Genomic DNA, 15660 nt, shown 5'->3' with positions numbered 1-15660 from the left:
AGGCCCAGCAGGGCCAGGAAGAAGGTCCAAGGGCAACGCGTTCTCCAAGCCTAGCTGTACATTCCCTGTCACAGACTTTTGTCGAAACAAGAGTCACCCAATAAATGTTTGAAAGAAAACAAGACGTTTTGATTTGCAAATTTTTTTTTGTTTGTTTCCATAGATCCAGGGCTTACACTGTCCAGCACAAAGGTCATCTAAATACGTCAGTTTAATAGGAATATTAAAAGGAATGGAAAGGGAAAGCCCTTTGACCTATAAACGCACCGTCCTTCGCATACCACCTCTACATTCCCCCCCAAAAATCATTCCATAATTTATTAGTTATTAAGTGAAAATACAGACAAACGTGGAGGGGGCGGTCCCTCTACTCAGCGGCTTTGTCATAACGCATTCCACTGGCAAACGCGCGCGGAAAAAAGTAACGCAGAACAAAAGAGAAACGGAGGCTTTTTGGCGGAAGGAGAGCTGACCCTCCCCCCGGGCCGCCCTACTGCCGACGAAGGGCGAGATTCACTAGCCAATCACAATGTTGGAATGTTAATGAGCTCTCTTTGCCCCACCCCCTTGCTGACCTCATGGGGGGGGAACCCGTCCGTGCCTCTTGTTCTCAATCAGGTCCGCAGAAATGCTATTTAAGGAACTGCGTGAGGTCGCAACGCTCACTTCGGTTGCAGCCATGTCTGGTCGCGGCAAGGGCGGGAAGGGTCTGGGCAAAGGGGGCGCCAAGCGCCACCGCAAGGTGCTGCGCGACAACATCCAGGGCATCACCAAGCCCGCCATCCGGCGGCTGGCCCGGCGCGGCGGCGTCAAGCGCATCTCCGGCCTCATCTACGAGGAGACCCGCGGGGTGCTCAAGGTGTTCCTGGAGAACGTGATCCGGGACGCCGTCACCTACACGGAGCACGCCAAGCGCAAGACGGTCACGGCCATGGACGTGGTGTACGCGCTCAAGCGCCAGGGCCGCACCCTCTACGGCTTCGGAGGCTGAGCGCCCGGGACCCGCCATATTTCCAAACACAAAGGCCCTTTTCAGGGCCGCCCACAAAGTCACTTAAAGGGCTGTCGTGCTTGCGGAAACGGGATCGGGGCATGTAAGACTCCCGCAGGCGCAAAACTGGTGAGCAGTAGGATAGTCTTGTTTGCGGTACTGTAGCAAGCTTTGTGACGCTTGGGTACACTTTCAGGTTTTCAAAGAAACGCACCTTGGAGTAAATAGGTCAGTAGATGCTGCCAATGAGCGAGTCCCAGAAGGGAAATGCGATTTGTTCTACACAAACGGAAACAAAAGATCTCGGCCAACGTTCTTCGGGTTCATCCGCATGACCGGAAGCGTTCTGTGCACAAAGCTCCGGGGACCGCAGCCGCGGCTCTGTAAATGCAGGTCCTCTGAGGACGAGCTCTGATTGGGTGACAATCGGTGTGGCAGAAGCTGCGGAGGGTGAGATTCCGGGGCCATTTTCCTGTTGGCCACAAGTGGTTTCATAGCTGTCCCCGGAACCGGAGGAAAAACCTCGGTTGGTTAACTTTGCTTTTAATCCAGGCGCTACACCAGTACTAGGAGCAAAAAGCACAGAGGCTCCCGGGACCAGTTCTAGACGGATCGCGCGGTGCCGGGGGCCTGCTGGATGCCAGGCGCAGGCCGGGGGTCAGTCCACTGCGGGGCACGGCAGTCACACAAGGGACTCACGGCCTTGCCCGGCAAGTGAAGCTTATTTCGGCGCTGCAGCTCCGACCTGGAAGGGAATCAACGCCGTGTGCAAGCAAGACATGGGCTGTGCGTGATTCTGTACGACTTCAAACCATTGTTTATTCGTTCTGACAAAATTGTCAGAGGCCCAGTTATAGAGATGAATTTAGAAAGGCCAGGCTCTAGTGTTCTCTTCAATACATGGTTATATGCAAAAGAATGCGTTACGTAATTCTGCATTGGGCTTTGTGGGGTTGCCCCCAATACTACCAAGGCCCCAAATAAATCAGCAGTATGAATTTCGTGTTTATAATCATCTTTAAATAAGAATGCCGGTTCCTAAATTGAGAGCTGGAATAAACGAACTTTTCTTAAAACGAAAAAAGATGCTTTGACTCAGACCCTGAGAATTTCCTAATAACAGTTTTTGTTAGGTCAGTTCGGACCCTAACAACTCTGTAACCCCACCATTTCCATACAGGTTTTAGAGGTAATATTCTTCAGCCTGTGGAACACAATCTGGACAAGCCTGTACACTCTCTTTGTAAATAAAATACATAGAATTATAATTAGACTAATCCTAAAATGAAGCCATTTCTTAATGTGGCAACATAGTATTTGGAAATATTGAGGATAAGCGCTATTGCAATGGTCTCACAACTGTAAACTGAAAATACTCATTTCTGCTAATCAAGTGAAAAATCGCCCAGATTTAAAAACTTCCCCCTCATCCGGTTTGTTACAAATTTTTTTAAAAATTTGATGTTTATTGTAGAGAGAGAGAGAGAGACAGACGTAAGAGAGAGGCAGAGAGAGGGAGACAGGATCCAAAGCAGACCCCAGGCTCTGGGCTATCAGCACAGAGCCCCATGGCGGGGCTGGAACCCACAAACCGCGAGATCATGGCCTGTGCCGAAGACGCTTAACCAACTGAGCCACCCAGGCGCCCCAGAAGTTTGTTACAATTTGATTCCTGTATATATTGACCCCCCCCCCCCCCAAAGTTGTGAGCGGTGAGTTATGAAACCCTGGTTACAATGTGACCCCGTGTGCAAGTGTGAACTGGAACGTGGCGCTTGGAAAGAAGTCACGTGTTTGTGCACGGAGCTGATCTCCACTCCTTCCTCCACAGAAACGCAGGTATTCTCAGCTAAGGATGGGGGATATACAAGGCCGTGTACCCATTTATTTTCATTTATCCTGGGAGTGCAAGCAGGGGGAGGGACAGAGAGGGGGAGAGAATTCCAAGCAGGCTCCACACTGACGGTGCAGAGCCTGATGTCGGGCTCGAACTCAGGAACCTGTGAGATCATGACCTGAGCCCAGGATCAAGAGTCGGACACAAACGACTGCGCCCCACCGCCCCCCAGCCCCCTCCCCCATATGCCGTGTTGTAACTAGAAACATTTAAGCTCTTTGGGACCAGGCAACACAAGAAAAAATTTCAAATACTGGAATCCCTATTGGGCGACACCACATCTGACGAAACTTTCCACATCTTACAATGAAACTTGCTTAGTAGACCGTGCGGTGACCTATTTACGAGCTTCTAAGCTTCCAGTGCCGAGCCCTTTTTAAAGTATTTGGGGTGGCTCTTAAAAGAGCCTTTGGGTTCTTTGAGAATCAGCCTTCGGCTTACTTCTTGGACGCCACCTTCCTGGTGCTGGTTTTCTGCTGGGTGACCTTGGCCTTCCCAGCCTTGGGTTCCCCTGCTCGGGCCTTTCCTGAGCTCTGCGCCGGCCACCTGCCCCGGCCTCCCTTAGCCTTCCTGCTGCCTCGGCGTGCTTTCGGGGCTGTTGCCGCCCGAGGCTTCTTGGCCTTCTGGGTGGTCTTGGCACTCTTCCGGGACTTTGAATCCTTGATGATCAGCTTCTTCGCCTTGGCAGAAGTGGGCCTTTTGACCTTGCTCTCGCCGGGTTCAGGAATGGCCTTCTTGTTGAGCTTGAAGGAGCCCGAGGCGCCGGTGCCCTTGGTCTGCACCAGGGTGCCCTTGCTCACCAGGCTCTTGAGGCCCAGCTTGATTCGGTTGTTGTTCTTCTCCACGTCGTAGCCGGCGGCCGCCAGCGCCTTTTTGAGCGCGGCCAGGGACATGCCAGCTCGCTCCTGGGACACCGCGAGAGCCTCCATGATCAGCTTGAACACAGAAAGGCTCGGGGTCTTGCGACTTGAGCCTGGCATGCCCACCGGCTTTCTCCCCCTCCTCTTAGCTGGAGGATTCTCCACAGGGGCCAGGGCCGTGTCAGCTGTGGCCACAGGAACCGTCTCCGACATGTCACGGAGACAGAAACACAGAAGGCACCTGCCAGGCAAAGCGTAATGTGCAGTGGGGTAGGGGTGAAGGGGGAGCCTCAAGGCTTTATATAGGGCACGGCGCGCTGTGATTGGTGCATCGCCAGGCACTGCCCCGCCCCTCGGGGGAGGAGCCTTTGTGTTTGTTTTACCCCCAAAAGTTGGATCCCACACAAATCCTCTGAGCAGCGTCGCCGAGGGTTTACTGCTGAGTGATCCGTGGAGATCCGGATTTCACGTGCCTTTTCACCTTTTCATGAGAAATGAACCTTGCATGCCCGAAGTATCAGATAAAGCCCTTGATTTTCGGCGAAATTCAAGAAGAAGAAAACTTGCTCTTTTCCTTGTAATGTAAAAAGTAAGTTTTAGCACAAAACTTACCTCATCTCTTCTGAGTAGTTTTCCAAACGGTGGGCTTCCAATCGGTGGAGAAAATAAGTTATTCACGCACTGGTTTTTATGGGAAATTCTCTATGTATGTGAAGGAAATAACACGGGTCGCTTAAATGGCTCCCTGTGTAGTTAGACGATGCTTATAGAATCGGCCAAAGAGTACAGAGTACGACTTTATTTGGGCAAACACAATCTAAGAAACCATAATCTGCAAGGTATGTGGGTGGCCTGTGACCCAAACCAGTCCTCCGTCCATGCAGTTTGATAGAAGACCCTTAAGACTCTAACACATGATATCTGCTTATCAGATATCTGATCAGATATCAGATATCTGATCAGACTCTAACACAGATATCTGCTTATCTAACACATGATATCTGCACATCAGGTCTGTCACCTCCGTGGCTGACGTCCTCAACTGAATTTTGCTTCTGTTTTCAGTCATCCAAACCCCGCTCCACCCCACCCCCACTGCCTGATGCCAAGCACACACACGGAAAAAGAGACAGTCCTTATTCTCAACCGCCTATAAAACGGGAGGCAGGAACGGTGGCTGAAGAGCTCAGTGGGAACCACACGCCCAGATCTCTAACAGAACTGAGCTGGCAGATGTGCCTGCAAAGCTGGAAGAGAGTTCTGGCAACAAGGTTCAGGAGGCTTCTTTGGGCTTGTCCTAGGACTTGCCTCTGTAAGACGTCCAGATGGGGGGTTGTTCTTCAAGGCCAGACCTTCCAGGAGGAGAGCAATGCGGTGCGGCCAAAGCTCCCCGGGGTTCAGCGGAGGAAAACCCCATAGGGACCATCTCGTGGAGATGCTCCCCAAATGCTCTCGTGAGAAGTTGGTTATTCTGCAGGCGGGAGAACCGCCTGAAGGCTCTAAGGAGAGGATTTGCATACTGGTGCTGTAGTTGTCTTGGTTTTAGAGTTTTCACAGAAACAATCATTATTGAAAATGGCCCAGGGGCGCCTGGGTGGCTCAGTCGGTTAAGCATCCGACTCGGATCGGGTCATGATCTCGCAGTCCGTGAGTTCGAGCCCCGCGTCGGGCTCTGCGCTGACCGCGCAGAGCCTGGAGCCTGCTTCGGATTCTGTGTCTCCCTCTCTCTGACCCTCCCCCGTTCATGCTCTGTCTCTCTCTGTCTCAAAAATAAATAAACATTAAAAAAAATTTTTAAAAAATGGCCCAATGTCAGAGGTTGGTAGTGTGTTTCCGTAGCCTCAGAAGAAAGACAAGGGCTTGGACTTTGTGGGAAAGGAGGGAATCTACGTGTGAAATATTTCTGAAGTGAAAATCAAAACATGAGACTTTCCAACTTCCGGGTGCAAAGTGAGATAGCAAAGTCTCCGCCTCTCTCTGGCTCATGGGCACATGCTTACACACACACACCGGGAACAAAAATTCAGGAAACGGGGCGTCTGGGCGGGCCTGTCGGTTAAGTGTCCGACTTAGCTCAGGTCATGATCTTGCAGTTCATGAGCTCAAGCCCCGCGTCGGGCTCTCTTCTGTCAGCAGGGATCTCGCTTTGGACCCTCAGTTTCCCTCTCTCTCTCTCTCCCCCGATTGGCCTCTCTCTCTCTCTCTCTCTCAATCTCAAAAAGTAAATACACTTTAAAAAGCATTGAGAAAACAATAACCACCTGAAGTGTCTGCATTCTGATACTTCCTAATCTATTTCATTTTTTAAAATGCTGGTTGCAAACTATGGGATTGATTTCACAACTCATTAATGCGCTGCGACCCTCCGTTTGAAAATCTTTCTTCAGGGGTGCCTGGGTGGTTCAGTCGGTTGAACGTCCGACTTCAGCTCAGGTCATGATCTTGTGGTCTGTGAGTTCGAGCCCCGCGTCAGTCTCTGTGCAGACAGCTCAGAGCCTGGACCTTGTTTCGGATTCTGTGTGTGTCTCTCTCTCTGACCCTCCCCCATTCATGCTCTTTCTCTGTCTCAAAAATAAATAAAGGTTAAAAAAAATTTTTTAAAGAAAAATCTTTTTTCAGGTTACAAGAGGTTACAAGAGCATCTTACTGAGGACCTGTTTCGGGTTTCTTTACAATGTTTATTTACTTGTGAGAGAGAGAGAGAGAGAGAGATACAAAGACAGAGCGCGAGTGGGGGAGGAGCAGACAGAGAGGGAGACACAGAATCTGAAGCAGGCTCCAGGCTCAGAGCTGTCAGCACAGAGCCCGACGCGGGGCTGGAACCCATGAACCTGAGCCCAAGTCTGACGCTAAACAGACGGAGCCACCCAGGCAGCCCAAGGACCCTAAGTTTTAACACGTGTTCGGTTTCCTGGACCCTCGGTGTGACCTCTGAGTACTTGTGCTTGGAGGTCAGGTTGTGAAGTGGATTGATCCTTGTAATTAATTACACGTTGACAGAAGATATCATTCCATTGCTTTACAAGTAACAAAGAATTGGGAGCCCCTGGGTGGCTCAGGCCATCCAGCGCCTGACTGCGGCCCGGGTCATGATCTCCCCATTTGCGGGTTCGAGCCCCGCTTCGGGGCTCTGTGCTGACAGCTCAGAGCCTGGAGCCTGCTTCCCATTCGGTGTCTCCCTCTCTCTCTCTCTTTCTCTCTCTCTCTCTCTACCCCTCCCCCACTCATGCACGTGCTCTCTCTCGCTCTCTGTCTCTCAAAAATAAATAAACATTAAAAGTAACAAAGAATTGGAGAATTTTAAAAATTCCCACATTCCGCAATTTGAAACCCAGAGAGAGGACCATGATTCATGTCTTGCACTGGAAATCTAAACGCTACCATGAACACCCACACGCACAGCGCTTACGCCATGTCGTCATCATCCCAATTATTTCCCCTTCAAAAAAGGAAAAACTGTAGAAGCTAAGTTTATAGTTAAGAAACTGAGTCACAGATAAGTCATGAAACTCACCCAAGGTCTTAGAGCTAGGAAGCAGGAGGCTGGCTTCAGAAGGCTCTGGCTAGTTATGCACATCAGCTGTGTTGGAGCATTTATTTTTTTTTCTTCCTCTTAATATGTCAGGACTGTTGTTCGTGTAATTCCATTTTTAGAGCTTTTATTTTTTTATTAAAATTTTTTTTAATGTTTATTTATTTTTGAGAGAGAGAGAGATAGAATGTGAGTGGCGGAAGGGCAGAGAGAGAGAGGGAGACACAGAATCTGAAACAGGCTCCAGGCTCTGAGCTGTCAGCACAGAGCCCAACGAGGGGCTTGAACTCATGAACCATGAGATCATGACCTGAGCCAGAGTCGGACGCTTAACTGACTGAGTCACCCAGGCACCCCTGGAGCACTTGTGTTTGTGGACCAATAATATAAATTTATCTTGAAAAACTTTCTATTGTGGGAAAGTCACCCTTCCAAAGTCTCATTGAAACAATACTCCTGCTGTAAACATTTCCTTAGATCAACTTCTTCTGGCAGTTCTTCTGAAGTCAAACAATGGAAGCGATCACAAAGAAAATAAGAGAACTGTTTTCTTTTAAAAATATAATAAAATTATTCTCTCATGATATGGGAACTATACAGCCCATTCTTTTTTTTTTCTTTTTTTTTACATTTATTTATTTTTGAGAGACAGAGCACAAGTGGGGAAAGGAGCAGGGAGAGAGGGAGACACCGAATCTGAAGCAGGCTCCAGACTCCGAGCTGTCAGCACAGAGCCTGATGTGGGGCTCGAACTCACAAACCGTGAGATCATGACCTGACCCAAAGTCGGACGCTTAACTGACTGAGCCACCCAGGTGCCCCAGCAGCCCATTCTTAATATTAACATTCTAGTCTGTTGTTTAAAAACAATGTTTACCCTATATTTCTGTGTGTGTGTGTGTGTGTGTGTGTGTGTGTGTGTGTAAAATAAAGGCTTCTCTAGATTTTCACTGTGTTCAGTGAGATTCACGGGGTTTCACTTACTAACGTGTCCACCCTATATATTTCTTGGATTTTCCTGGTGTCTAAGTTTTAGAACTACCTTGTAAAACTGTTATCCCTTTGTCATATGTTTCTTCTTTTTTCAGTAGCTATTTTTGAACTTCATATTTGGCTTTCCACTATCTTTAACAAACACTATTTCACAATTAACCTTAACTCTTCTTCAACTGACTTCTTCCGTTTTGAATTATTCTATTTCGATTGACTGCTTGTTCAGCTATTGAGTAACTATTTTGTTTGTTTTGTAGGAAGGGCATGTGTATAATTTCATGCTTTGTGAAGGTTGTCTCTAAAAGTCATCAAGTGTTCGGGGCACCTGGGTGGCTCAGTCGATCAGGCATCCGACTTCAGCTCCGGTCGTGATCTCCCAGTTCGTGGGGCAAGGCTCGCATGGCATCGGACCCTGTGCTGACAGCTCAGAGCCTGGAGCCCGCTTCAGATTCTGTGTCTCCCTCCCTCTCTGCCCCTTCCCTGCTTGTGCTCTCTTTCTCTCTCTCTCTCTCTCTCAAAAATAAATAACCATTAAAAAATTTTTAGTATATGCACTGACAATCCTTGGGTGCGGAGATCAACGTCGAAACCAATAACCTGCCCAGGTGGTTCACAATGGAGGACTTTGAGAGGGTGGCGGGAAAATCTTCCTCTGTTGAGTCAGATGGACCTGAATCACTTGTTCAGCCTGTTTCTGCTGCTCCTTATGAAACTGAACACCTTCAGAAGGAGTTCTAGAAACTTCTCAGAGGACAGAGGAGCTAAACCTGCCACCATCCAATTAGGAAGCACTAGAAATGCCTGACCAAGAAGAAAAGCTATTTGCATAACTGGGACCTCCCCCGCCCCCCCCCCCCCCATTCAGGTGACCTTATTTCTGTTCTTCCAGACTTTCCTACCTCTCTTAGTAGCTATTTATATGTAAGCAAAGACAGGTGCTCATATCGTGCTGTTTCATTTGTGAATAACACATATATAGACTTCCATCCAAAACCTTTGTGCTAACGTGACCGAAACGATCCTCCTAAGCCACACAGATGTCAGTGAGCCAGTCTTTGAAAGTCCGGAGACACAAGCATTGGAACTTGTGAATTTTCTGTTGCACTTTAATACAGAATACAGAAGCATCAGACAAAAAAGCGGGAAGCCTTTCCTTTTAACTTCCCGATAGTAATGCAGTAGACCTCAGATGGCCCTTGCCTAGTTCCCCTTGATCTCACCCCTTCTTTCAGGCTGGAGCATAGATTCGCCCTCCAGAGGCGCTAAAGATGTCTGTGAGGTTGAAAACTACAAGGGGGTGGAAACTGAACAGCTGACAGCACAGGGTGCTAGAGAAGCCTGTGTACCTGGGCTTATTTATTAAACAAAATAATAATAAACATTTTACAATAGATATCTTTCCAGTTTATTTACCTGTCTGAGGCACTACTCTAGGACCCCTGCGAAAGCCCGCCTTGCCACACATATAAACCCCAATGCTGTAAGGATAGCGTTAGGCTTTATATCTCTCTCCACCGCAGAGGTAAAAGTGGTTTTGCACACAGTTTGCACTGTAGTTTCGCATGAAGCGCGATGTTTTTCCTAAGCGAGTGGTCAGAGCATATTTATTCGAGCTTACGCATTCCTCTTCCGGTGACAAGTCTTAGTCTAGTGCTGGCACTGGGGACACGTGACTCTGGACCCTCTGAGGCTACTGTCTGCCTGTGGTACAGGGGAGCCCTGGCCTTGGAATGAGGACAAGTGGGTTCTCCCACCTTGCCTCTTTCTGATTCTTAATGATCTTGGCCAAATATAACTATTTCTCCTGGGCTTACTTTCCTGGTCTGTGTGTCACAGCAATGACACTGTCTTAGTCTGCTCGGGCTACCAGAACAAAATGCGGTAGATTGGGAAGTTTCAACAATAGCAATTTATTTCCTCATGGCTCTGGAGACTAGGAATCTGAGATCAGACTGTCAGCGTGGCCGAATTCTGGTGACAGCTCTTTCCCAGCCTGTCGTTGGCTGTCTTCTTGCTCTGTCCTCAAACGGCCTTTCTGTGGCGCATGCACGCTGGGAGAGCTAGCTTTTCCTCCTCCTGTTCGGATAAGGCCACCAATCTTTTTGGACTAGGACCTCATTTTACAACCTCTTTCACCTTAAATACTTGCTGAAGCCCCGCCTCCAGACACAGTCACACTGGGAGGTAGGGCTTCGACATATGAATTCTGGGGGGACATAATTCAATCCACAGTACACGCTTTTTTCATGGAGCAGTTAGAGGCTTTTAAGAGACAATGTAGGCAAAAGTAATTTCAGATACACACAGCCAAATGCAGTTCATTATTCCAGCACAGTCCTGGACAGAGGAGGCACCTGACTGACAAATACTAGTTTTTGGTCTTAACCGAACAGACTGCTTATTCTCCATATGGTGGCCCCCCAGGGGACAATCGTGGTCACGGGCATCATTAGGCCGCCCTTCGTTTCTTACGGGATCACAGCTAATGAAAATGTGGGGGGAGGGGCGCCTGGGTGGCGCAGTCGGTTAAGCGTCCGACTTCAGCCAGGTCACGATCTCGCGGTCTGTGAGTTCGAGCCCCGCGTCGGGCTCTGGGCTGATGGCTCGGAGCCTGGAGCCTGTTTCCGATTCTGTGTCTCCCTCTCTCTCTGCCCCTCCCCCGTTCATGCTCTGTCTCTCTCTGTCCCAACAATAAATAAAAAACGTTGAAAAAAAAATTATAAAAAAAAAAAAAAAAAAAAAAGAAAATGTGGGGGGAAAGTACACTCGCTAATAATGAAGGAGCTGGCATTTCTATTATTATTATTATTATTATTGGCCTGTCAGGTTAACAATGCTTTAAAAAATTCTCAGTGTAAACAGTATGTTGGGATTATAAATTGGCATTGTCCTTCTAGATGGCACTTTGGCAATGTTTTGTATTAAGAGCCTTAAAAAATGCTGTGACCTGGTGATTTAGTATTTCTAGTTCTAGAAGTCTATCTTAAGGAGATAATCACATATTTAAACAAAGATGTGTGATCTGTATGATCTATAATACATAAAAATAGAACTCAATCTAGGTAGCCAATAACAGAGGACTAATTACCCAAGTAATGATACATTCATAAAAAATTGTGTTTCTAGGGCTGCCTGGGTGGCTCAGTCGGTTAAGCATCTGACTTTAGCTCAGGTAACAGTTCATAATTTTTTTTTTAATGTTTTTTATTTATTCTTGAGAGAGACAGAGCATGAGTGAGTGAGGGAGGGGCAGAGTGAGAGAGGGACACAGAATCCGAAGCAGGCTCCAGGCTCTGAGCTGTCAGCACAGAGCCTGACTTGGGGCTGGACCTCACAAGACGTGAGATCATGACCTGAGCCAAAGTTGGACACTCGACCGAGCCACCCAGGCGCCCCAACAGTTCGTAAATTTAAGCCCCACATCAGGTTCTCCGCTGTCAGCATGGAGCCTGCTTTGGATCCTGTGTCTCCTTCTCTCTCTGTCCCTCCATTGGATCCTCCCTCTCCCTCTCTCAAAAATAGACAAACATTTTTAAAAACTGTGCTTCTAAGCATATTACCTAGAAAATTATATATGTGTATCTATGGCATGGTACCTAAATTTGCTTTATATATGATATATGTTATGGGTGTACCTTATGTATTCATATTCATCTATACATATTTGTCACATACATATTAAAAGGAAGTACCAGGGCACCTGGGTGGCTCAGTCAGTTAAGTGTCTGACTTCGGCTCAGGTCATGATCACGCGGTTCATGAGTTCGAGTCCCACATCAGGCTCTGTGCTGACAGCTCGGAGCCTGGAACCTGCTTCAGATTCTGGGTCTCCCTCTCTCTCTGACCCTCCTCCGCTCATGCTCTCTCTCTCTCTCTCTCAAAAATAAACATTAAACAATTTTTTTTGAAAAAAAAAAGAGATACCAGGAGTATTTTAATTTCTTCTTTATATATTTTTCTTTTTACACATTTCTACAATAAACATTTAATATTTTTATACTCAGAAAAAAAATATTTTAGCCAGGTTCTTACTGAGCCTTCCATGATCATTAAAAATATTTCCATTTATCTTCTCGTAGCGTCACCCGTTGTTTTACACGAGAGATGCCGCGGTGGTTAGCAGTGAGCAGTGGTGGGAAAAGATGTCTGAAGCCCATCGGCTCCTATGAAAAGAGAGAGATTGATTGATCAATTCATTTCTATAATTCATCAGATACCTGATACTGTACTTGACTCTGAGACAACAGCAGTAATGGCAATGGCTAATTTCACTGGGAGCTCGTTCTGTGCCAGGCAGTGTGTGTTTTAAGCGCTTTATTGATGCCAATGCATTTAATCTTGGAGCAACCTTATGAGGCACCTGCTATCGTTCTGTTCGCTGGATAGATGAGAAGGCGAAGGTTGAGCTTCCCAGGTGACACGGCTGTTGGGTGGCGATTCACACCCTCTGGAGTCTCTGTAGGCTCTTAAATAAAGGATGAATATGGTCCAGTCAGTGTCTCCTAAGTTACATTTGAGCTAAGTCTTGAAGGACGAGTAAGAATTTGTCGTGTCAGGGTTTTTCACAAAGGTACCACAGTGACAAAGGCCAGGTGGTGGGGGTTGTCTAAGGTGGGGTGTTTGGGGGTGAGTTGGACTGCCCGTGAGGGATGAGGAAGGCCCTTGGCACGGCCATGGGTTAGAGTTCCAGCTCGGTATTCCCACAGGGAGCGGTTGAAACCATCGCGGAAGCCACCCTTCTCTAGGGTGTTCATCGCGCTGCTAACAGATGAAGTCACCCCCACCGCCTTTGAAATAAGTCAAATGAAACATATCTAATGGAAATGCGCCCAAATAAATGCCTAGTCTGTTTCTTGAGATGTTACAAAATGCATTTTTCCCCCTCGTCTTGACAAACAAGCAGAGGCAAACCTGATTTTGTCCCCGGAGGCGATGGAACCCCATGCAGGAAGACGTTGGCAGGGTTTCCTTGTTGGGGAACCCCCCCCTCCTTCAATGCATGCGGACTGACACGACCCTTTGGCGGGGACATCCGGGTTCCGTGACAAGTGTTCGCACACCTGGCGGGTCCGAGGACTCATAACTATAACCCGTGCTGGACACGTCTAACGCCCAGGCCATCATTTCACTTTACAGACACAGAGACTTTGCCGCACGTTTTGTACGGACTTACAAAAGGGCCATCACGGTCACATTCAGGTAAGTTTTAGGAGAGATTTGCCTGAAGCAGAGCCTGGTGGTCTGCGGGGCAGGTGACGGAAGGCAGTTCTCTCTAGCTGGTGAGGGACAGTCTGCCCCTAACACCACTGCCCACCTCTGCTGACTCAAGATGTGACCTCTGATATTCCGAGAGTGCACTTCACGGACTCACTGCCCCTTCAAATGTCATGGTCTGAACAACGACAAGCCACGTGTGGCTTTAAACCCCTTGAAGAGGCCCCAAATTTAAGGCCCGCGCTGGAGGCATCCCCCGGCTCTCCCTCTGTGAGCTCACAAGTAATCTCGCCCGCTCACACCCGAACGAACACACGGACTGTGGAACCAGAGAAGGAGGGCCAGGTCCTCGAAACACGCCAGAGGGACAATGGTGGACTTTGATTTCTCTTCTTTTCTTCATCACTGGTTCTTCTTCCCCGTGTGCTTTCCAGCGACCGTTTTATTGTTTGGGAATTAACTGGGTTAATAGAGCAAACCTTCAGAACGGTGCTTGGCTAAGTGCGACCCCAGTGTTAGCAGCTATGGTTACATGAAGCATTTTCATTAGTGAACATATTACAATGACAGGCACTGCCACATGTGACCCACCTTTCCTTTCTCACATTCTATATAATTGTGTATAATAACTATTGTTTATTGTCTGTCTTCTCCAGCCACGATGTGAGCCCCGGGACGGCAGTGACTTTGTCCCCTTCCAAGGAGACGGTCACTGATGGTGAGAGGGTGGTCCTTCAGGGCTGGGGGAGAAAAGAAAGAACTCAGTCACCCCACGGCTCTCTCCTCATTCTTTCTGCACTGGATGTTGTCACTGCCTGACGAAAAAGCATTTTGACCTTTAAGAGGGCCCGGAGGGTGAGAGGGAGAGGGATTGGGAAGAAAGCTGGACCTCGTGACTCCCGAGCACTTGCTTGCTCCGAATCCATCGGCTTTTTTTGCACTGACCCACGCAGCCGGTCCCCATTTTCCCGCTTCCCAGGCAGGTTAGGGGTGCTGGGACTGAGTTCCGATCAAAATCATGTGGACGGAATAACGTGTGCCGCTTCGGGGCCTGGCCCGTGAAAGCCTCCTTCTTCTGTCTGCAGGCCGGATGTCTGGGCTCTAAGACCTGGGGCATCTGAGGCACCAGACGGAAGGAAACTGTCCCTGAAGGACCAAGGAGTCGAGCCCCATCCCCCCATTGTGACGGGACACTATACAACATTGTGTAACAGAGTGACACATATCTATTGTGGTTAGCCCCTAGGTTTGGGAGATCTGTGTCATAGAACAGGGTCACGCACCTTGTTTTGACCTGAGGCTTGTCTATGAAGCAGACTCAACATTGTTATTCGTAGTAGCACCTTGATCCTGGATCTGGTCTCCCAGTCAAGCCCGGAGCACCCTGGGGCCCCCTGCTCAGAACTTCATTCCTAGTTCATCACGGCAGCCCCCACCTCATCGTCCTCATGCCTTAAGCCTGCCTTTGTTGTTTTGTTTTGGTTTGGCTTTTGGTTTTTTGGATGACACTTGCCTTCTGAAAGATCAGACATTTTAGCTATTTATTCTGTTTTTCAATCTTACCTTCCTAGAGTCCTAGCTCTTCGAGGGAAGGGATTTTGTGATTTTGTTCACTGCTATATGCACACGGGAACTTGGGACACAGGAGGCATTCCACAAAAATTAGTGAATGAACTGATTCATTCCGTCATTTATGTGTGTGGCTGTGCACCAGGCCCGGCGACAGCCCCTAGGGATACTGTGGTGACCAAATCAGAGCCCAGAGGCTGTTGGACAAGACTAGCAGACAAGGGGTCACAACTAAATACAAACTGTGCAATGCTCACATCGGACAACTGGGAGGCGATGGGCCGGAAGATGCCTGTGGGATGGTGATGAGTAGGGGTTTCTAGGCAAGAAGGAAGTAAAAAAATTTTTTTTAAAATGGAGGTCCAGTGTATGTGGGTGGCAGAGAGCCAGGAAAGCAGGGTGTTGGAACACAAAAGAGAAGGGAGAAGGAGGGCCCAGGCACAGGGTGGAGGGGAAGGGCCTGTCAAAGTGCACTGGAGAATCCTAAAGGCAAGGTAAGTATCCCCTTCAGGCACATGGGGACCACCCACGATGCCCCAGTTCACACGCCCCACCAGACAGAGGCCCCACCGCCCTTCCCCCCAGTTCCTGCTGATTAAAATCT

At 48.4% G+C, this 15660-nt stretch overlaps 5 protein-coding genes across 7 annotated transcripts in view; 2 read left to right on the top strand and 3 right to left on the bottom strand.

Annotated features, from left to right (window-relative positions):
• The window catches only part of LOC125939383 (histone H2B type 1-A), a 373771-nt gene that overhangs the window by 282486 nt on the left and 75625 nt on the right, over nt 1-15660 (top strand). The window lies entirely within an intron of this gene.
• LOC125939395 (histone H4) lies at nt 648-2208 on the top strand. Its single transcript, XM_049654839.1, has one exon. It carries the CDS (start codon nt 680-682, stop codon nt 989-991), a length of 312 nt encoding a protein of 103 aa, XP_049510796.1. The 5' UTR covers nt 648-679; the 3' UTR covers nt 992-2208.
• H1-6 (H1.6 linker histone, cluster member) lies at nt 3308-3983 on the bottom strand. Its single transcript, XM_049654793.1, has one exon. The coding sequence runs from the start codon at nt 3959-3961 to the stop codon at nt 3326-3328; it is 636 nt and encodes a 211-aa protein (XP_049510750.1). The 5' UTR covers nt 3962-3983; the 3' UTR covers nt 3308-3325.
• LOC125939366 (histone H2B type 1-C/E/F/G/I) overlaps nt 12344-15660 on the bottom strand; it is a 131566-nt gene continuing 128249 nt past the window's right edge. Inside the window, exon 2 of the mRNA XM_049654804.1 lies at nt 12344-12436. The gene's annotated coding sequence lies outside the window, so the exon portion shown is untranslated. The remainder of the gene's footprint in view (nt 12437-15660) is intronic.
• The window catches only part of LOC125939387 (histone H2B type 1-C/E/F/G/I), a 14373-nt gene continuing 11066 nt past the window's right edge, over nt 12354-15660 (bottom strand). Inside the window, exon 2 of the mRNA XM_049654830.1 lies at nt 12354-12436. The gene's annotated coding sequence lies outside the window, so the exon portion shown is untranslated. The remainder of the gene's footprint in view (nt 12437-15660) is intronic.

The sequence above is a fragment of the Panthera uncia genome, assembly GCF_023721935.1.
Source record: "Panthera uncia isolate 11264 chromosome B2 unlocalized genomic scaffold, Puncia_PCG_1.0 HiC_scaffold_25, whole genome shotgun sequence".
Lineage (NCBI taxonomy): Eukaryota > Metazoa > Chordata > Mammalia > Carnivora > Felidae > Panthera > Panthera uncia.
This window is presented reverse-complemented; position numbering and strand designations above follow the sequence as displayed.

Excerpts from the sequence above, each read along its gene's own strand:
- LOC125939395 (XM_049654839.1), top strand. The coding sequence starts at position 680 with ATGTCTGGTCGCGGCAAGGGCGGGAAGGGTCTGGGCAAAGGGGGCGCC.
- H1-6 (XM_049654793.1), bottom strand. The coding sequence starts at position 3,961 with ATGTCGGAGACGGTTCCTGTGGCCACAGCTGACACGGCCCTGGCCCCT.